The following is a 23,213-nucleotide window of genomic DNA, read 5'->3' as shown; positions in this document are numbered from 1 at the left end:
CTTTTACTGCAAAGGACATAGGTAAAGGAATATAGGGGTGGCTTGTATCCTGGATCTGACTCCTTCTTTAGAACTTTTCTCCTGCTCACAAAACCAGTCTAACCACAAAACAGCAGGAGGGAAAAAATACAGATATGGCCAAGGTCAACAAAGGTTAGTCATCATTCAATCAAACTCTCTAGTAAGAGTGTAAAGCTGCTCTAACAAAGTACACATTTTCATGGAGGGGAAAGTGAAGATCATACTGCAGAAAAGACTGGCAGACTGAAGGGGCCACATTAATTCACATTCGGACAACATACAACATGTACTAAGGCACTAGCAGATCCCAGCTGCAGGTGAAAGATTCTACTAAGGAAGGTTGCTCCAGTCCCCCTCCATCCCCCGCCCGCCACTCCCCGTGCCCCCTCAGTCTTGGAAAGACTGCGAGACTAACAGGGATGTAGGGAAGACAATGCTCCCGCCTTCCAGGCTCAAAAGTCAGAACAAGGGCCAATGTGTGACATTAACATGGAGATCATGCAGCAGAAAGGCAGCAAGGGTAGAATGAATCTAGACTTTGGAATTAAAAAGACCCAAGTTCAAATCTTCCATCAGTCACCTTGGGTAAGGTTCTTAATCTCTCTGTGACTGGTTTCATTATCTTTAAAGTAGCAATGATATGTCAGCTCATGGTTCTGAGTACTTACTGTGTGTCAGGCACTGTCCTAGGCACTTTACATATATGACTTAATTTAATCCTCTCAACAACCCCGTGAGGATTGTTATCATTATTTGCATTTCCAAATGAATAATCTAGGTTACAAAGAAGTTAAATAACGTGCTCTACATAATACAGCTGGTAATACCTCCCACATAGAATTGTTTTGAGGATAAAAAGCTAGTATATTTAGGTAGCTGGACTTAGTAGAAGGCCAAGAGTGACAGCATCAGCTACAATTGTTATTAATATTATAATGGCCAGCTACAATTCACCTACGCGAATAAAGTACTGAGACTCTCACTTCTTTGGATATTTCAAACAGGCTAGATGGCTGCTGGTGAACCATTTGCTTGACTGGATCAACATCTTTTCCAGCCACTTGATTCTCTTAAACTATTTACACACAAGGGCAGCCTCCTCCCAGACTTCCTCCAGTGCCAACATGTGCTTAATCCAAACTATGCAAGATTTATGGCATTCTTTTATTTGAGTTGATTCCAGTGTGTCAGCAGATATGAATTGCTACATAAAATAATTATACTTGAAAGTGAAATGCAGGCCTAAGGATTCTGGTTGGCTATTTTTTTTCTTGAATGCCAGCAATTTCTGAAAGACTGGATTTATTTAGTGCCTTTCTCCCCTCCTCTTGAGCATTTAGAGACCTTAGCATCTAGGAATGCCATTCTAGCTACTTTTATTACGGACTGCTTTATCAATTACCCTGACAGTTATTCATACTACACATGAATGTACTTTATAGTTGTCACATGTGCTCCATACGCAAGGTAATAAAACGTATAATGCATCTTTCTTATCGGTAAATCCTAATGCGTGGTACATGCCAGGGACTCTTGAACGGCGGAGCCTCTAAGAAGTGTGACAGAACTGAAGTAGCTTGAATTTATATATAAACAAATTAATGGAGTCTTTAATGCAGCACGAGAAGGGGGTGCTCACAAGGAAGATTAGCAATTAGGGTAGGAAGAGGCCTATTAAATCACCATGTCCATTCCCAACCACGTGGGCTGTTTCCTATAGCAAAACCCCCTTCTAGGTTAAATTACCTAAGAGACTGGGATTCCCTTACAGCCCCCCGGGAGAGAACCGATCGCCCAATCAATCTCCCTATTGCAATTCTTTTGGTTACATGGCAAGAGGCTAGGAAATAATTGAAGGCAAATGAAAAGTGACTGTATCCCAGGAAAAGTCTTATAGCAGCTTTGTTTTCTCCCTTTCTTTTTCCACCCTCTTTTCAGCTTCTAAAATTACTTTTAATTTAAAACACGGCATTTCAGGTAATTTATCTGCGTCTACCTTCTCTGGTTCTATCTAACTGCATAGAAAGTGAAGGCAAATAAAGGCTGGCGTAGTGAAGGATGTTTCTGGATGGGGGTTGACAGCATCTGGGCTTCCATTCTGACTTGGACATCTACTACCTGTGTGATTTTGGTAAGGTCACCACTCCTCTGTGAGTCTGAGTTTCCTTATCTATAAAATCAGAATATATTCTTGGTCAGATACAGTAAAAATAGACAACTTCTATATTTAGTCGACTTTTTTTTTAAGCGAGTACCTACTATGTGCAAGTTGTGTGTTTAGCACTGAGAATATTCACGTAAAAACCCATGGTCCCTGCTCTCACAGGAGCATCAGGTATTGTTATACTGTCGTGATATACCCAATTATAATATGTTTTTGTGATAAAATATATACAACATAAAAACTACTATTTTAACTATTTTTAAGGGTACCGTTCAGCGGCATTTAGAAGCTTTACACTGTTGTGCAACCATCACTACTAACCATCTCCATATCTTTTTCACCTTCCCCAACTGAAGCTCTATACCTATTAAACACACGCTCTTCATTCTTCTCACCCTCCACCAGTTGTCTGTGGAACTATCCTTCCTCTCTCTGGCTCTATAAATTTGACGACTCTAGGAACCTCATATAAGAGAAATCGTACAATATTTGTCCTTTTGTATCCGGCTTATTTTACTTTGCCTAATGTCTTCAAGGTTCATCGATGTTATTGCATGTATCAAAATTTCCTTCCTTTTTAGGGCTGAATAATAATCCATTGTATGTATATACCACATTTATTTACCCATTCACCCACTGATCAATACTTGGGTTGCTGCCACCTTTTGTACAACACATTTTAATAAGTATTAGAACAGAAGTGGCTAGTGTATGAAAGTATAGACAAGAGATAACCAACTTGGGTTGGTGGGTTAGGGAAGAAATCTTAAGGAAATGGTGCCTGAGTAGAGTAGCCTGTAGGATAAACTAGAATCAGCTATATAAAGGAGTGAAGAGAGAGTGGGCAGGGCAGGGGGAGGAGAAGAAGTTCTAGATAGAAAAATGAAATAAACAAAACAAAAACACTTCATGAGCAAAGGCCAAGAAAGACTGGCCTATTTTGAACGGACAGTGGTTCCCTTTGGTTGTGGGGGTCAGCTGGAGGTGAGGCTAAGAGGATTTTTGCTTCCCTGTTCTGTAATTCTGTGTTCTGTACCGTATCTCTTTATTGCATCTCCATTTCACCAACGTTCCCTGCATGAATCAATTAAATATCATCTGCTCGTTTAATTAGAATGATTCTGTTTGCTTTCCTTTCCAGGTTATTAATACAGAAGTACGCATGTATGAACTTGAAGTGAGGCGATCATGCCATGATCTTGCTTATCACACTGTCACATAATTGGTTGTTTATTCAGCTGCCAGATCATGAGTCTTGTGGAGGAAGGGGTTTCTCTGATTATTCTTCGTACCCCAGTGCCTGGTACATAGTCAGTGCTCAGCAAATGTCTGACAGAATTTAAGTTTTACAGATGAGAGTTTCAGGAAAAGAAAAACAAGTGACTTATACAGGTACTAATGGGGGCTCTAGTTTTTAAGGATGAAATCTTACACTCTACGGAATAGTTAACTTGACCTTTCCCAATGATATTCATGTAGTTTCATAAAAAGAAATAAAAGCCAAGGCAGATTTGTGTATAAAGTTCTCTGAAGCTAGAGGAATGGCCTTGAGAGGTATAAGGTACATTCTGTTCTCTAGAATGTCTTATCTGAGTGGCAGGAATACAGGCGCTGTGGGCAGAAAACCAAACCAATGAGCACCACAGGGGTACTGCAGCTACACGAAGGAGGCCACAGTAAAATTTCATTATTTCAGATCCCACTAATTCTGAATATGGACAGAACTTAGGCTGCATTCCTTTGCTCAATAAACCTGCTGTCTATAAATTATACAAAGTTATTAGAATGAAGAACATGAAAGGAGTTTATTATTCATAAACATTTACTGAATGCTAATTTTACTCTTCTCTTATACAAAAATAACGTACCTTACCAAGAAGCACTCATTTGTAGAGAACTTAAGCATGCATTCTATCCCCCTAAATTATTGCAACAGACTTCTGAAGAAGGCCAAATTTAGGGTCAAAGTGGTGAAATGACCTTTCCAAGATTGTAGAGCTTTATGTGTAGGAATGAATGTATAAATAAATTGTATTCTGCTTGAAAGTAAAACATAAGAAATCTTAAATTGTAATAATAAAGAGTGTCAAGTTTTCTCCTCTTGGTGACATTTATGCACATATAGGGAATTGATCACGTTGCCCTAAACACAGGCCAGAGAAAGTGTATGACCGAGGGCAAAATGGTGGTTCAGACAGGTAACACCTTTAGAACTAATAAATCAAACTCTATGAGAAATCCAATTTCAGCCATTTCTCAAGGCCCTTTGGCATCATTCAGATCTGTAGGCAAAGCCAAAGAACAATTAGTCTCATCAGCATAAAGAGTCTGTAAATATATTGCTGCCCTATAATGACTATTATGAGCAGATAATGAAATTAAGACAGATAAAGTTAAATATCAAAAAATTAAAAATTTTATTTTTTAAAAGAAATGGTAATACTCCATGCTGACAGTTATATAGTGAAACAGTATTTTTACATCTGGCAGTAAAACCTTCTAGAACATAATGTGACCCAAAACAAAATATATCAAAAACCTTAAAATATTCAGGTATGTTGACTCACTAATTCTGGAATTTAAATGAAGGAAATAATCAGAGATGAGTATAAAGATATGCTCAAAGATGCAGATACTAACAATATGGTGTTTATTTTTATTTATTATTTTATCTATTTATTTATTTTATGCCTACAGCACCTGGTATTCCTAGGTAGTCTCCCATTTATTTGTTTGTTTGTTTGTTTGTTTATTTAATGCCTACATCACCTGGTATTCCTAGGTGGTCTCCCATCCAAGTGCTAACCAGGCCTGACCCTGCTTAGCTTCCGAGATCAGATGGGATCGGGCTTGTTCAGGCTGGCATGGCCGTATACAACTATATGGTGTTTATTATGTTTCACTCGTATGCTAGCATGCTTTACAGTGATTGAAATGATGTAACAGAAAAATATTTAATAAAAGAAAAGATGTGAACAAGTTAAAAAGGGTGTTACAAAGCAACATGTACAGTACGATTTCAATTTTGAAAAAAGTTATGGTAGTGTAAAGAAGACGGGTAGTTTATACTCCAAAATATTGACTGGATTCATGTCTAAGTGGCAACGTTTCAAGTAATTTGTATTTCTTCTTTATGACTTTTCTATTTTGTAATTTTTCTCTAATAAAAATAAGCTACTTTTAGAAATGGAAAAGCATCAAATATAAATATGGATTAGGCTCTGTCAATCATCACTGTGTGACTTCGAACTGGCAATTAACCTCTCTGAGCTCCAGGTCTGTCACCGGTAAAACTGTATGTGTAATACATATCTTGTAAGATTAATGTGAAATCACTTGTAAGAAAAAAAGTGAAAGTATTTTCAAAGCTACAAAGTGATTCTCAAATATAAGAGATCCTTCTTATCATTGTATGAGATGAAGAAAATTTTGTTAAGCGTTAGGGTAGTTGTATCATAGGCTACTGATAATCAGGAAAAAACATAAGCACTAGCTTTTACAGTGAAGAAATAAACATGAAAGAATATGTGCATCTACACACATGGGTAATTACATCATACTGCACAGAGTCAGGACATGATGCATCTCTGTATCGGAGCCTAGACACTCTCCTCGGACCCATTTATACAGAAGATGAAGTACCTTCTCCTTGAAAGTGAGGTTATGACTGTCTTGAGTTTAGACAATTGACAGTACAATCTTTACTCTCAAAATTTTAAATATGTAATTTTGAAACAGTCTGCACATCTCTTAGACATCATGAAAAATTCAGACCCCAGTCTCTGGAGGTGCAGGCATTTCGTATTTAAATACCAAGGCCATGCTTCCTGGGTAATTTCTTGTACATGTGAAATCTCCTGATTTTCTAAGTAGTTTAAGAAGTCAAATCCATTCTGGCAGGCAAATCCCCGAGCTATGTGACTGAGGCAGCTGGAGGAAGAGTGAGTGCTGAGGTGATCCCAATAGAAATATCTGGCGGAAGCCATAGCAGGGGGGCTGCCTACAGCTGAAATGGCTGCACGCTGCACCTGATGTTGGTGTCATCACACAGCTGAAGGGACTCCTGCTCTTGTATGGCGGGGTGTGGAGATCCCCACTCTGACACAGCACAGAATAGGTAGAGTAAGGCATGAGTTCCTGTTCTCCAGGAACTTATATTAGTATAGTAGTGCTCGACACGTAGTAGGTGCTGAATAAATGTTAGTTTCTTTCCTTCCCCTCAGGCCCTACCTTCCCCTTAATTTGCAAAATATATTACGCTTCTTTTAAAGCAGATTATACTTTAGATCTTAAACATGATAAGTACTTGATAATGTCCTTGGAAAATACATATGGCAATAGAAAAAAAGGTGACTATATCTACATGCATATGAAAGAGGGAGAAAAGAGATGAGGAAAAAGATAAAGGCATGTTAGATGAATGGGTAAAAAAGGAAAATGGGGCAAAATGAGTTACCTATGCATTAAGATCATTAACAACACCAGAAGGTGAGATTTACTACATATATACAAACTTTAATCCATTTTATACAACCTTCTATTAATCTAGAAGTTAAAGGAATCCTGTGAAGTACAGATATGGCTGGAGTAACATGGGTTGTATCATGGCCACCAGCATACAGGATGGAGCTGACATTTTCCTTCTCAGAGAGATAACCGTTGACAGAATTTAGATGCCGCCCTCAATGACCTAAAGTTCTAAGTGGACACAGCTAGGCAAGGAGGTGAATCAAAGGCTGCTTGATGTCTACCATGAGGAATCCAGTGCAATTCACAAATAACTACTGGGAGCTTATCACATATCAGAAGGTGGGAGATTCAAGGATGACCAGATCATGGACCCTGCCTTCAAATTACTCAGTCTAGCATTTTCGTTTGTTTTTTTTTATTAAAATTCTCTCTACCTTTCATATTTGCAAGTAATCAGGGCATGTGAATGCTCTTAGTCTACAGAAAAGCAGGAAAAGGTGCAAGAAAGTAGTGACATGAGTGTAATATATAAAAATGTAAGTGCATTAGATTTATCTCACTGTTAATACTAGAATTATATATATCTGTATATGTATCTCTACCTACCTACCTACCTACCTACTTACAACACTAAAGAACAAATAATGAAAAAGGAAACCAGGAAATCACTGAAGTTCCAGGTAACATTAGCAATCAATGTTAAGACACACTCACACACTAGTTTCCTAGTTTTGGTCAGCAGCCCTGTGGTATGAAATGATGTGATGGACAGGGTATCACTTACTAACTGAGACATCTTGGCAATTCACTGTACCTCTCTAAACCTCAGTGTTATCTTGTATAAAAAAGAGATAATACCTCTATTTTGCAAGACAGTTGTAAAGATTGGCTAGTCAATTACTGCTCTCAGATTCTGAAGGAGAACACTAAGCCACTAAGAGGTTCAGTGATTTATAAAACGTATGAAATGAGATGTACATAAAGCGCTTATAAGAACTGGGACAATAGTGTTTACATTATTATTTTCATCACTATTATTGTCATTGTTGTTTTTATGATTATAGCTCAACCTGCACTTTTTGTAACTGAGCGACGATTCAAATCCAGGCTTCCTGATGGAAAACCCAGACCTCTTTTCATCACACTGGTTATCTAGGCAAGTAATGAGGGCGTGTGAAAAGGTTCTACCATGTATGTTTTTCCAGACAGACTTCTCTCCCCTGAGAGGTGAATTTTAAGTTCTCTCACCTTGACCCAATCTCTTGCTTTCTATGACACACGTTCCTTTATTGTACCCAGGACCATTAATGCTGTGCCATCTCAGGCTGCCACTGGAAGTACTTGAGAGAAGCACACAGAGCCATCATATCAGTGCTACACCTAATTACAGTGTCACCATTTCGATATGAACAGCTCCAGTAAAGAGTGTCTTTGTAAAAACAGAATCACCTATTAAATAACCAAGGCACAGTCATGGGAAATGAGTTCTAAATGAAAATTTAAAATAAATGCATGAGATAGAAAAACAGTAAACAGTAGACCCCATGTAAAGAATCTGTCGTCTAAATAAAAGCAGAGACACCCAAATGGACAGCTCTGATTTATCAAGTGTAATGGCCTCTGGAATTTGGATGAGAATTTGCAGAAGTGTCTTTCCCCATTACTCAGTTGACCCTCAAAACTACAAGAAGCTCCCAGAACACGTTAATATTTGTGATTTACAATGCACATATGTCACAGCCCTTTTGCAAGGACAGAGAAAGTACAGCGGAGGAATGCCATGACCTTGCTTCATTTTTCTCTTTTTTAATAGCACTTGTTACCTCCTAACAGAGTATATTAGTTATGTATGTCTTTGTTTTTTCGACGTCTCTCCACATCAGAATGCAAACTGCACAAGGTAGGGACCTTCTTTTTATTCACCAATGCATGCACATTCCTCAGAATATTCCTTGGCACATGGTTGGTACTCAATAAATATTTGTTGAATGAATAAATGAGTAAAGATGTAAGAGTAGTCCTGGTCAAGTGACCTAATTTCTCTGAGTCTCAGTCACCTAATCTGTAAAATGAGGATAGTCATATATAACTAATAGATAAACTGCAAGAATTCAATGACAAAAATATATGTGAAGCACTTAGTATAGTATCTGGCAATTAGTGCTCAACAAATGGTAGCAACAGCTAACACAATTCTTCAGAGCTACATACTTATCTTTGAGGTTTATAAAAAGTACTTCTATAAAAGTCAGTCGCCAAAAAGCAGTAAACAAAGACCCAGAGATGAAGAACAGAGATCTCCAGCTGGTGCTCATCTTGTTCTCCCACAGGGCTCATCATGGGATCAGAATGTGAAAATTAGAAGACTTCTTAATAATCATCTGGAACCGAGCCAGCAAATTACGGATAGTGGGCGAGCTACTCGTTTTTACAAATAAAGTTTTATTGGAACTCAGCCAAACTCGTTTGTTTACATATTGTCTCTGGTGGTGGCTTTCACACCACAATGGCAAAATTAAATAGCTACAAGAGGCCATATGGCCCACCACATATACTACCTGGGCTTTTAAGAAAAAGTCCCAGAGAGCAAGCAGATGAGCAATATCTAAGGTCACGCTGCATATTTGGGATTTCCAACTTTGAGACCACTGGCTCATACACCCATGCAGAAGCACAGAGAGTAACTAATAAATCTTCAATTACAGGATGTCTGCATGATGACACCATAAGGACAGTTTGACTTTTCCCCTGGAGAGCAAATAAATGTCACTTGCTTGCCAGAGGCCCTAACTATGCCCTTGAAGGGGAAAGAGACCACCGCCAGGAACTGGAAAGTCATAGGCCTAACCTCTATGCATGCTGAGGTCAGTTCCCAGGTCTGCAATTTGTTGGATATTTGGTCTTGTGCAAGTCCCTTAACCTCTCTGGGTCTCAATTTCCTCATCTATTTAAGCAGAATTATAATACTTTCTTAGTTGAGTTCTTAGGGGATTGAATTAGGTGAGACTAAGTACATGAAAGCAGCTAGCATAGAAATTATTACCTCTTTACCTCCTTAAAGACCAAAATTAATAAAATAATTCATAAAGGGAAAGATATTACATTTCTGAGTTTACCAAATCTGCTTGAGAACATTCATGGTCTCACTTTCCAGGCTAATACAAACATCCTTTTTCCCCCGTCATGAGTTATCTTCTGTCTAAATTATCTTATATAGGCAGCTTCCTGACAGTTCCAATTTCTGAAAATATGTTGGTTTTGAGCTATAAATCGATTTTTTATTGTGATAAATTAAAATCCAATATCATCCAACAAGACACTAAACATAGAGACTCAATTTTTCCCCTTAGATGTTCAATCTCTTTGATATTAAAATGGATGTGGGGCTGCTGTCAGGCATGTGGGAGAGTACACATTGAAGAGAATGAACAAAGAGTATAACATGGAATAGAGGGAACAGGCGATAAAGAGAAAAGAAGGAAAAATAGGAAGTAGAGGGAGGAAAGAGGACACTTTCTACTTCTTGTTTTGTGAGCATTAGAGAGTAATGTTTAAGCCTCGGCGTTTTTGCATATAATTTGCTGGGAGGTCTTGGGTAGCACTTCTCTGTGGGTTCTAGGTTTCTTCCTTTCTAAAATGAGTGTGTTATTAGATGCCCAAGGGACATTTCATTCTGACATCCTAAGACTGGGTAACTTTGAATCATATACATTATTCTTTCTGTACTCACTGTCTATATGACAAAATTAGCATCTTTGGTATGTAGTATCTTGGGTCCAATATCTGGCCCAGACAATTAGCATTTCATTATAAGTTGACTTATTATTTCCTTGTTCCTTTCTTCCTTCTCTTTTGTTCCATCCCTCCCTGATTGCCTTCCCTCCTTCCTTCTGTGCCCAATTAATATCACTGTCACATGTCAGGGCCTATGCGATACCCTACAGATATAGCAATGGATGAAGTAAGGTACTTCATGGAGCATGTAGGCTGATGGGAGTGTGAGTCAACTCATTATGATACAGTTGACCATGTGCTGTAATAAAGGTCAGCAGAGGATGCTTTAGAAGCATTATAGAAGGATTTCTTAATTCTGCTGAGAAAGTCTATACTAGAGAGGGGACAACATAGCTAATATAATATTATTTAACACCTAGAGCTTTTTATTATATCAGACACTATTCTGAGTCTTAAGGAATTAAATTAAATCCTCATTTAATCTTGGATTAACCTTAAACATGGGTACTTTTGTTATCCCCATTTTACAGATGAGTAAAAGAGGCACAAAGTCATTAAGGAAAACCGCTTTATAACCACACAGCTGGTCAGAGGTAGATCCAAGGCATTCTGGATCTTGAATCCAAGATCCTTCCACGACGTCCACTATCTGGTGCCAGCACAATACTAGCGAGGAGTGTGGGCTATGGATTCAGACAGACCCGATATGATTCCTGCTCAGAGGATGAAGTATATAAGCACTTAGTTTAATAGAACACCTGACCCAGAGTAAGGGCTTGACAAATGACAATCATTGGGCTGTGTTGCCATTGTTATCATTGTTGACATTACTGAACCCTAAGAAATGAGGACATGTTAACTGGGTAAAAAGGGCAAAGAGCATACAGAGTGGAGGAGTCACCACGAGTAAATCATGAAAGCTGGGCAATGAATGGTTGTGTAGGAAGTAGCAAGACAGTACCACCAGCATTACGCTCATCCATTGATGATACTCCCAGATCTGCGACATACAGCTGGGCTAGGTGTGCATTGTATAGCTCTAAGGAGAACTAGTCATAGCATAGTCATCGAAAACGTGTATCATTATTGCAACAGTTTCCCAGCAAATGGTAATGAGTCATAAGGAAGGAACCTTTTCCTGATTTGCACAAAGGCATCTTAAAAGCTAAAGGTGGCCTTAGAGTCACAGTACCTATCTCTCTGTATATCTAGTGCAGATTTAGGGCCACAGAATACATTGAAAAATAACTGAGGATGTAACAAACATGATTCAATCAAAAATTCTTGGTCTGATATTTCAGGCTTTTCAACCTGGCCCCTACCTACCTTCTCAGTTTTATCTTTCACTGTTAATAATCACACATCTTTCTACATGGAACAACAGACCTCTCACTCTTGTCCATGACTGCCCTCCTTCATGACTTTCCCACTGCATAGATTTAGTTCACACTCCTCGTGATTCTTTTTGCCTGAATACTGGCTCTCTTATATCTCCAACTTTAAACCCTGTCCATTTTTCAGAGTTATACCCTTTCTTCTTTAATCAGTCTGTAGTTTTTTAGAAGGAAAAAATTATGTTTTCTTTTGAACTCTCATGATAATTTTATATCTTTCTCTTATTATATTCATTATTCTTGCTTTGAATTTTAGTTATTTATATGTGTCTTATCTCCTATAAGTTTCTCAAAGGAAAGATTTCAGGTTTGTTCATCCCTATATACTAAGGAGAATATTCCTTTCACTCAATAAGCATTGCTGGAATGAATGAATGAATGAACGAATGAATGAATGAAGTGAATTAAACAATCAAAATGATAGCATGGTGTAGACAGAGGTTCTTCACATTCTTTGATCCAATACCTCTTTGTTATAACAAATATTTTATAATTCTTCCTTTATTGTCTGGAAATGATTATGTAATCTACCTATGCACATCGTTTGAATAAATCAAAATATCCTAATTATACATAAAGGAGGAATAAAAGAATTTGATTTCTGATAAAAAAGATGTGAATTTCTATTTACAAATCCTGTTACAACTAGAATAAAAGAACATAATGATGGTCTTATGTTTGCACTTTCTTATAATAAATATTTGGGTTTAAGAGAGCATTCAGCTCAATTTTGTTGAACTCTTTTCTTTATATTTGACATTGTTAAAGAAGAGCCAAATAAGATGAGTTATGGTAAACATGATAGCTACACATGAAAATGATACAGCAGTGCTGTGTTGGTAACTCAAATATGAAGAGTATCACAGTGGTATGGTTTTCCACAATGATGAACAGCTCTTAATGAGGTTCCAACAAAACAGTACATCTTTCTCTCAGTTTAGTTGCATTTCTAGAAAATACAGTATTATAGATATGGTACAAAAATACTTTACTTATATGTAAAGTAGGTAAAACAGAGTTATGTTTTTGATTCAGGTAATTATAAACAGATTTTTCATCTACATCAATATGTGGTAAGACATTTGAGTTACATAGTACAGGATACTTTTTTGTTGTGTGTCACTGGCCTGTACACTGCAGAATATTTAGCATCTCTATCTCCTAAAAAATTCCAGCACTATCACCCTTTCCCCCAAAATTGTAACCACCAAAATTGCCTACATAAATTTCCAATACACCCATTACAGGGACAGAAACTATCAAGTGAAGAATCTCTAGTGTAAAAAAAAGTAAACAAGCTTAGGAGTTATCAAATATGAATTTGAATTCAGTTCCTGCTACATGTACTAATCCATGAGCAAATCACTTACCCTACTTGTACCTTAACTGACTCATCTGTATAACGAAGTTAATAAAAACCTCAAATAATTTTTGGCTGTTAAATAAGACAGGATTCACGAAAGCCTGCCATAAACCATACAGTCACACTTATAGGATAATCTTTTATATGGAACCACAAAAAAACCCCAAATAGCCAAAGAAACCTTGAGAAAGAACAAAGTGGGGGGGGATCACGTTCTCCAATTCCAAACTATACCATAAAGCTATAATGATCAAAACAGTATGGCACTGGCATAAAATGAGATATACAGATCAATGGAATATATAGAGAGTGCAGCAATTAATCTTCACTTATATGGTCGTTAATCTACAACAACGGAGGGAAGAATATAGTGGGGTAAATACAGTCTCTTCAATAAGTGCTGGGAAAACTGGACAAATACTTGCAAAGAAATGAAATTGGACCACTTTTTTACACTATATACTATTATACTATTACACTATTAAAAACTTAAAATAAGACCTGAAACCATAAAAGTTCTAGAAGAAAATATAGGCAGTAAAATTTTTGACATCAGTCTTAGCAATATTTTTTTGGATGTATATCCTCGGGCATGGACAACAAAAGAAAAAATAAACAAACAAGACTACATCGAACTAAAAATTTTTTGCTCAGTGAAGGAAATCACCAAGAAAATGAAATGACAGCCTACTGAATGGGAGAAGATATTTGCAAATGATAAATCCAATAATTTGTTAATATCCAAAAAAAAAAACCATTAGAAACTCATACAACTTAACACTGAAAAACAAATAACCTTACTAAAAAAATGAGCAGAGAATATAGACATTCTCCCAAAGAGGACATACAGATGGCCAACAGACATATGAAAAGATGCTCAACATCACTAATTATCAAGGAAATACAAATCAAAAAATTGACAAAGAACAAACGCTGGAGAGTATGTGGAGAAAAAACCCTCGAGCACTGTAGGTAAGGTTGTAAATTAGTGCATCTGCTATGGAAAACAGTATGGAGCTACCTCAAAAAATTAAAAACAGAGCTGTCATGCAACCCAGCAATTCCACTTCTGGTTATTTATCTGAAGAAATCTAAAACACTAATTTGAAAAGCTGTATGCACCCCTATCTCTTGTCTTGTGAGAGTCTTATGTGCTGTTTCAAGGCTCCCAGGATGACAGGGACAGCCCACAGACCCCCAGGTCCCAGCATCCTGCTCTAGAGTCCCTTTGTTTTACCCCCTGCCTCCCTCCCTAGGACCAGTTTCCTTTCCTCTTCCTTGGCTGCCCTCCCTAGACCCCACTCAAAACATCCAATTACAACCAAAGAAAGAACAGTCCTGTTTTTGATGAGACACAGATAAGGTGACATCTGGTTTTCACTGAAGAATAAATTTTTAAATCAGCCCTGAAATTTAAGTGCAGCCATTTCATTTAAAACACCATTACCTCTCTATTATGATGGGCAATATTCAATCTTGGACCACTTTCCACCTCTCCCCTCCTATGTCTTGCATATTCTGTGTACATTTGCCAATTTTCAATCACTAAATCCATTTATTTTTTGTGCAGTATCACTGAGCACCTACTATGTGGGACTCACTGAGTTAACTAGAGAGATAACGGTGATGAACAAAAAGATACAGCCTGTTCATCTGTGTGCTTATAGAGATGCTCAGTGAGTACTTCTTGAAGGGAAGAATGAATGAGCACACATATCTTTCACTTTTAGATATTTGTGCATTTAGAAATACGGTTTTCTCCTCTGTGACTTGCTTATCTGGTTCTCTCTAACTCACTCCTCCACTGTCAAATAAGTTTGCCCTTTTTTGTGAAGACCTTCCTGAATATTCTAGGCAAAGCTGGGTCTCCATGCCCTCCGTAGTGATTACTCCATTCACGTCTGTGTCTTAGCAGCTGTCAGTTCACTTTGTGAGTCTGGTTTCACCACTGGACTGTGAACACTTCTGGGGCAAGGACCACATATTATACATCTTCGATTACTCATAAAACAGAGCATAGCATGGCAGAGAATAGGCATTCAGTATGCTGCTGCCTAACCATGTACCAATTCTATTGCCAAAAAACAGTCCCAGTTATAACTCTACGCCCTTTATCTTCACTCGGGAAACTCAGCAGAATGAAAGTGAATAATGGTGAAAGTAAAACAGAGATCATATTGAACCTTTTCTAATCTATATATAAAAGTAAATCATTTATAAAATTAGTTATTGCTATGGTCTGAATGTTTATGCCTCCTCCCCCCATTCACCCCCATTATAAGTTGAAATTTTAACCCTTAACATGGTGGGATCTTTGGGAGGTGATTAGGTCATGAGGGTGGTGCCCTCATGAACGGGATTAATGTCCTCATAAAAGAAGCCCTAGAAATCATCTTTGGCCTTGCCACTATATGAGGACACAGCAAAAAAGGCACTGTCTATGAGGAAGTGAGTTGTCATAAGACACCAAATCTGCTGTGGCCATGATCTTGGACTTCCCAGCCTTCAGAACTATGAGAAATAAATGTTTGTTTTTTTCTAAGCCACCTAGTTTATTATATTTTTGCTATAACAGCCCAAACAGACTAAGACAGGTATGTTATTATTAGTAATATCTTACCAGCATCAAGGATTCTAGAACAGACTATCTGGGTTTGAATCTCAGCTTTGCCTCTTATTAGCTGTATGACTTAAATTATTTGGATCTCAGTTTTCTCCTCTGTAAAATAGTGATAATAATAGCATCCATTTCATAGAATTGCTGTAATGCACTTAGAATGGTACATATAGTATGGCCAAATCAGTGATGACTAAACCAAATGTACAAGCAAAATTCACATACGATTGTGGCAATGAGATGTTGCATCATCTGAATACTGCCCTCTATTCTGAAGAACAAGCTTACATTTAGGGTCCTGTAATATTTATGCTTTTTATGGCATAAAATTATAATAACTTTATGAAATAAAACTATAATAATTATATTTAAAAAAACAAACAAACAATAAATGGAGAGAGAAGAGGGTCAATGAGCTTCCCTGGAAAGACACAGGATTTGGAGTTGGCAGGTCTGTTCTGAGTCTACAGCCAATTCGGAGACACTCTCAGAACCTGTCTCCTCATCTGCAAAATGAAGAAGACATCACTTCTGCCTTGGTATCTACTAGTGATTTGAGGACCTAGTACCATATTGATATAAAACCATTTCTACTCCTAATTTGCTCCTTCTATTACTAATAACAATGAGTTTATATATGACATTTTCTGCCTTCTCACTGATTTCCTTGACATATCACCAATACCCAGGTATTTGAAAATATGAACAGCTTTCAATATTGTTTTATTCCCTGCAACATGCTAAGAATAAAACAAAATTTACTCCTATAAGGATCGGGATCAAGAACCCTTTGAAATTCAAGACAAGGTGTAAATTGCTGCAAAGGGTCTCTTTAATTGGGATCAAAACATTTTTGACAGCTTTGGATTTTAAAATTCTAGCTATTGTCACACTTTACAAATGTTTCTTTTCTTGGTTAAAAAAAAAAACAACTGCAGTCAAGCTTGAGCAGGAATACTTTAGATATGATAAACAACTAAAATAGGTCATTCCAAATGACAAATATCCAGTTTTCCATTTGATGGGACAAAAAACTTAACTTACACTCTTGTTCTGCAGAATTCAGTCAGTCCCCTGCTGGGTAATGACAAAGGTTTAGTAAACTGTTCCTGCTGATAATCTCCAATGAAAATTTTCCATTTAACAGAAGATAAATCTTATCAATAGGGTTGACTTTAAGGGAGACATAGAATCTTAAAACTAATCTCAGTAACCACCTTAGTTGTGACTTTAACACCTTTTTTCTACTTGACTCCCTTCCATGATTTCCTTATGATATGGTTGTTGCTTGAATACTCCCAGCCATGGTGAACTCACACAGAAAATGGTCCACCTAACTGCTGAATAGCTCTGATGGTGGAAAGTTCTTCTTACTCATAAACTGAAAATGCTTCCTAGAAACTGTTACCGGGTCTTGGTTCTATTCCTTGAGTCACACAGAGCAAGTCAGCACCTTCTTCTACTACACAACTCTTTGGAGAGATGAATGTCATTCGTATGGGGTGCCCCCTACTGTCTCTACTTCAGGCTTAAAAATGTTTAGTCTTCTCCACCAGCTTTCCCCACGCTAGTGTTCAAGCTTAGTAACAAGGTAAAGTTTCAGAAGCTGGTGCTATAGAGGCCTAACATTAATCAAACAGAACCAGAGTAGACTAAGCCAGACAGGAAGCATTTAACTTTGCCTTCATCCTGCTTCTCCACTAGCGATCTGACACTTTTTCTACAAAGCCAAACGGCTTTGGGCTGAAATAATGATTTTATCGTTGTTATATATACAGCTAAAAAATAAAAAAATAGTGTTATAAGGTTCGGTGGTATCTTTCTTTGGGGCCAGCTCAGCTACCCTTGAGTGAGAATTTAGATAAAGGTAACGAATATAAACTACAACTCCTCATTAGTTAAAATTTGGTGATTAGGACTTTAATTATCTGGGCATAGCCTATTTGATGGTAGGATACATGATGGAACAGCACAGCCCAAAAACATGCTCCCGAACGAGATAAAGCATCTGATACTCGGCCTCGCTCCTGTCCCTTTGGTTGCTAGTTGTCATGGCGATGGGCAGGCGTGGGATGGGGAGAAGACTAAAGATGGCGATATAAGTTTGGGGCATATAAATCATTGTGAAAGTATCTCTCAGTTAGGTTTGATCCACATTACCTGGCTCCTTCCCATAACAGATGCTAATGAATTGAAATCCTCCAAGTTTCCACAAGCCCAGAACTCTCTGCTTCCTGTGTGTTACCCAGTATCCCATGAAGCCACATCTGTATTGAGAAGTATTGGCTCAGCATAGCTTCTAGTCTCTTAGCTGCCCTGGTCTACTTTATCAGGATATTCTTTAAAGAGATTTGCCTATCTCCCTCTTACAACGTGAGGTTCAAAACTGAGCACAGGTCTCCAAACAATAGTCTGCCCAGGAAAGGGGAAATCATACTTTCATTAAAGCAAGAGAGGCTTCCATTAGGCTCTTATTCTTGCTGCATTCAAGTTTCTTTACTATTGATGTTTGTGCCCTCATTCTAAGCTCTCTTCTATCAAGGCACTCCCAGGTAGGCCCACCTACTTCTATAACACAGAGGTCGATTGCATTGATTTTTGACTCAGGCCAACTGGAGGCTAAATCTCAGTTCTGCCTCCTACATGCTGGGTAAACTTGGGAAAGTCACTTATCCTGAGATAACAGGCATTACAGTTAAATGAATGAAAAACTAGGCTACCTGGGTTCTAATCCTGTATCCACCACCACTTACTTTCGCCAAGTTATGTATACTTTCCTCTCCTCGATATCTTCAAGTATAAAATGAAGGTAATAATACTGCTTACTTTCTATGGTTGCTATGGGGATTAAATGGGTCGGTGCATATAAAGGGCATATAACAATGCCAATATATATTATGTGCTTGATGAAGTAGTTACTATTATCTTACAGGATTGTTGTGAGGATAAAACTGAATAATGTATGTAAAGTGACTAATAAGTACCTAGTATATAGTAGGTACTCAATAAATGGAAGTTATTATTACTAATTATTTTTATTGTGGGAAAATATACATAAAATTTACCACCTTAACCATTTTTAAGCATACAGTTCAGTGGCATAAAGTACATTCATGTTGTGCAACCATCATAGTTATCCATCATCAGCACTGTCTTCTTCTTCCCAAACTTAAACTCTGTACACATTAAACACTATCTCTTCATCACCTCCTCCCTTAACAACCATTCTATTGTCTGTCTCTTTGAATCTGACTCCTCTATATATGGAATTCTACAGTTTATCTTTTTGTGATTGGCTTATTTCACTTTGAATAATGTCTTCAAGGTTCATCCATGTCATAGCATGTTTCAGAACCTCTCCCCTTTTTATTGCTGAATATATTTCACTGTGTGTACATAACACATTTGGTTTATCCATTCATCCATCAAAAGATGCTTGGGTTGCTACTACCTTTTGGCTATTGTGAATAATGCCACTGTGAACATAGGTGTACAAATATCTGTCCTATTACTAATTATTCAGGAGTAACTTTTTTCAAGAAAACCCATTTTTACTGTTAAAATAATCATCATACTACCCATATCTTATCCTAATGAGTCAGAAAAACAGGAAGAAATAATAATGCAAATGACTAAGCTTACTTAACTTGGCTAGTATTGTTTATACAATGCTTGATAAATTATCTTGTGAAGTTCAAAGCCCGCACCTTCGCATGTGGAGGTGAATAAATGAATAAAAGGAAAAACATGTCCATTTGACTCCTGCCCTTTCGACAAAACAGATCATAGAATATTTTCCTGTTTTTCTCTTACTGTCAATGAAAAGGACTGACAATGTCAGTTAAGCCCTGGAGATAAATCTGAGCTAACTGCCTCTGGGAGGTTGATGAAAACACAAACCACTTCTTTGGTTTGTTCAACAAACATCAGCCCTCACATTTCCTGGTCATGCAGTGAGAGATTTCTTTTTTTTAAAGATTGAAAACTCCATTTATTCTTTTTGATTACAGGTACTACAAGGTTCCATAGGTTAAACTCAAGAGAGTCTGGATGCTTTGACTAAGTCAAAAGACCGCCATGTGTCTCCCTCTAGGATGCATGTCATTAGAGTTGCCAACACATGAAGAAATTTAACTTAAACTGTCACATTACCCACTGTTCTTCAAAGCTCATCAATCTCCCATTAGATTACCAGGACTGTGTGACACTATTATCACGATTACACTATAAGAAACACGGTGCAGCCACACTGTGGCCAAGTCAGGAAAGAGCCTCCCTTTGATGGATGATCACAGTTGATTAAGTTTGTCAGTTGCTTTATGTGTTTTTATGCTTGTTTGATATTCCTGCCCAGCAAGTAGAGGCTTTTAAGGGCACATCTGTCAATGGATTCAATTTCACAATGCCATGTGATTTTTTAACTTACCCCTGTCTTCTCATCAAAGATTTTGATTCCTCCAAAGGAGATGGTTAAAAAGATTTTCTGTTTGTGTTCTCCTCTGGAACGAGCGCCAGCAACAATACCCTGTTGAAAGAAGACATGGTTTTTACTTTAGCATTTTCATTTGAAAATTCCCTCTGGTCCCAAAAGCATGTCAGATACCATCAACCGATACCACCAATCATGCACACTCCTTTCTCTTTGCTCCTTCCAGGCTTCCCTACCTAATGTGCTTGCATCTTTTTGATGTTTTAGGGGAATGCTTATCCTAAGCTGTTATAACGTATAAATAGATATCTAAACACTGATTCATTGGACTAACCAAGATTTATAGAACGCCTACTTTGTACCTAGATACTCAGTTGAGAATTTGAGATCCCAAGATAAACACAATATAGTCCTCTTATTAATATCTTTGCTGGGTTTTATATTGGATATGGTTTTAATCTTTTAAATAAAGTCAAGTCATGAAATATATCCCCAAATAGGATTTTATTTTTATGCTCCTGGAAAAAGCTTTCATATGAGTCAATTTAGAGATTAAAAAGAAAAGAAAAACTATTACCAGACTGCATGTCTCAATTTTTGTTTCAAAAAATACGATGATCACAGTTTATCCCTATGGTTTGTAATTTCTACCCACAGACATTTTGCATTTTCCTTTACCCTTTTCCCTATCATTCTATAAGAGTCATTTGTGCTTTCAAGGAAAGCACCTACCAAATGGATTCCATTTACCAATACATGTGTTTCCCCACTTTCTCAAACTTTTTATAAATTGAAGATATGTGTATGAGCCCATTAGAAGGTCAAGGTCACAAAAGGTATGGACGTTACTCCGCTCACTGTTCTTTCCCTAGTGTCCAGGACAGTTCCTGGAGGACAAGTGATACTCAGTAAATTATTGTTACATGAATGTACTTACTATCCAGAGTACTCCAAAGTTGATATGATACAAGTCAAAAGTAAAGATACTTACTTTTTCAATTAGCCCCTGTGGTGACCAATTACAGGTAAGCATGGGTTTTATACCAGGCTACAACTCAGAGTAAGGACATGTCAAGGGATTTACACTCAAGGGCTGCTGCTGACACTGCATTAGGTGTTTCGAGGCTTCCAATCCCTTCATCACTATTAGCTTCTGGAGAGGGCAAGATTCAGCCCAACTCTCAGCAGTTACGATTCTGAGCTTTTAGGGTTAGTATAAGTTACAGTAAAATAATACTGATAAAAGTTGTTTGTGCTATTCTCAGAATATCACATGCTCAACCTCAGTCTCTGAGAATGACTGGTGTTAGAGAGCGCAGATATGACCAGAAGGCACAGATAGGGGCATTGTCTTGAGGTTGTTCGATTATCCTCACTTTGGGTATTGGAAATACTCTGTGGAATCAGAATATCTGGATCATACTCCTAGCTCTCTGTAATCTTGGACAAATCACTTAACTCTCAATTCCACTTCCTCAAGTGTAAATACTTTTCTTACATGGTTGAAAGAATTAAATAAAATTTTATTTAAAGTACCTAGTACAATGTCTGGTACACTGTAGGGAAGTAATAAAAATTAACTTCTGGTGACTGAATGATTGTCCCTTAAAGTTTGTGTTCTTCTATGGGTACCTACAAGCAGGAAATCTACTCCCTCATGAGTCTTCTACACATTCTTAAGTGCCTCTTACACACTCACAGACATACAGAATGTTAGAGCTGGAACAAACCTTAAAACTAACCAGTTCAAATTTCCCAACTAACAGATGAGAAAACGATGCCTACAAAGTTAGGTGGACAGTCCCAAGATGGCGCAGAGAGTTGCTTAAAAAGTTGAGACTGCAACTCAGCTTTCCAGACATTTGGTGCAGGGAGAAGATATTATTCCTCTACGTTGTGTCTTCTTAGCATCTCTCTTCTGTAACCCTACCTAGTGTTCTTCTTTCAGCCTCTCAGGACTGCTACACATTGATACAAGGTCCCTCCCTCCAGTGAGTCACTCCCCAAAGCTAAGTCCTCTGTCTCCATCCTATTCAGAGGTCCCTAGATTCCTCCATGTGTTGCTTGCTTTCCCACAAATTCACTGAGGGATGATTTTAAGGACGCAGGGGAAAGGTCAAAATATATCTATGCAGTTCCAGAGAAATACTATTTCTGTTCAATGCCACCCTGTCAGAAACACTATCTCTGATCCCTTGACTCTATACTCCAAACTGCATCTCATTATTTCTCCCTATGCCTCTTTTCCTCATGGCATTTACAACATCTGACATGTATTCATTTGTTGACTGTCTGCCTTTGACCAAAGAACAAAAGCTCAACTTTTCCTGGAATTTCGTTTTGTTCATTCTATGTGCCCAGTGTCGAGAACAAAATCCAGAATAAAGCCGGCAATAAAAAAAAGTGAAGTGACTTTTTCTCACTCAGGTAGTAAATAAGCCAGACTTCGAACCTAGGAAAACTTGACTTTGAACTCTGTTCTTTGCTGGATTTGGAGTAAAATAATTTATGCTGTCTATCCCCTCCTTCAGCCTAACCTTCAACCTCAGGTATCCAGACATACATGAAAGAGAGAAAAGGAAGTAGCCTGATGGTAAATGGAAAGATCTGAAGGACTGTGTCAAAGGGGATGGGAGCTCCTCCTTGTTTAATCCTGTCCTAGTTAAGGACATCACAGGACATGGTGAGGAGAGGGTCGCACCTTTGGTCAGTAAGAGTAGCTTCAACGTCTATCTCCAAAACAGTCCTAATGGTCCCTAGTTCCAGAATTACTGAGACATCAAATAGCAATAATTCCTGGCACACAGTAGTGCTGACTAGATAATGACCCTCTTTCCTCCTGGTTCCACATAACTATCAAAGAACTCCCTGGTAGAATATGGCTGTACATAAAAAAGGAGGGAAAGAGCAAACATCCGTGTTCCAGGAGCATTTCTGCTTGGGGCTGCTGATGATAGTTTTATGTGACAAATGAAAAAGAGAAGGACTATCTACATGGTTCTATCTTTGGGGAAATAAAA

The 23,213-nt window shown here is 37.8% G+C and overlaps 1 protein-coding gene and 1 pseudogene across 1 annotated transcript in view; both read right to left on the bottom strand.

Annotated features, from left to right (window-relative positions):
• DAB1 (DAB1, reelin adaptor protein) overlaps positions 1-23,213 on the bottom strand; it is a 245,857-nt gene that overhangs the window by 92,682 nt on the left and 129,962 nt on the right. The window contains 1 exon segment of the mRNA XM_023536809.1: positions 20,191-20,289. Coding sequence (XP_023392577.1) covers positions 20,191-20,289 — 99 coding nt within the window.
• On the bottom strand, positions 4,943-5,061 carry LOC111745949 (annotated as a pseudogene).

The sequence above is a fragment of the Pteropus vampyrus genome, unplaced genomic scaffold (genome assembly GCF_000151845.1).
Source record: "Pteropus vampyrus isolate Shadow unplaced genomic scaffold, Pvam_2.0 Scaffold170, whole genome shotgun sequence".
NCBI classification, from domain to species: domain Eukaryota; kingdom Metazoa; phylum Chordata; class Mammalia; order Chiroptera; family Pteropodidae; genus Pteropus; species Pteropus vampyrus.
Note: the sequence above shows the minus strand (reverse complement) of the source record. Positions and strands in the feature narration are given on the sequence as shown.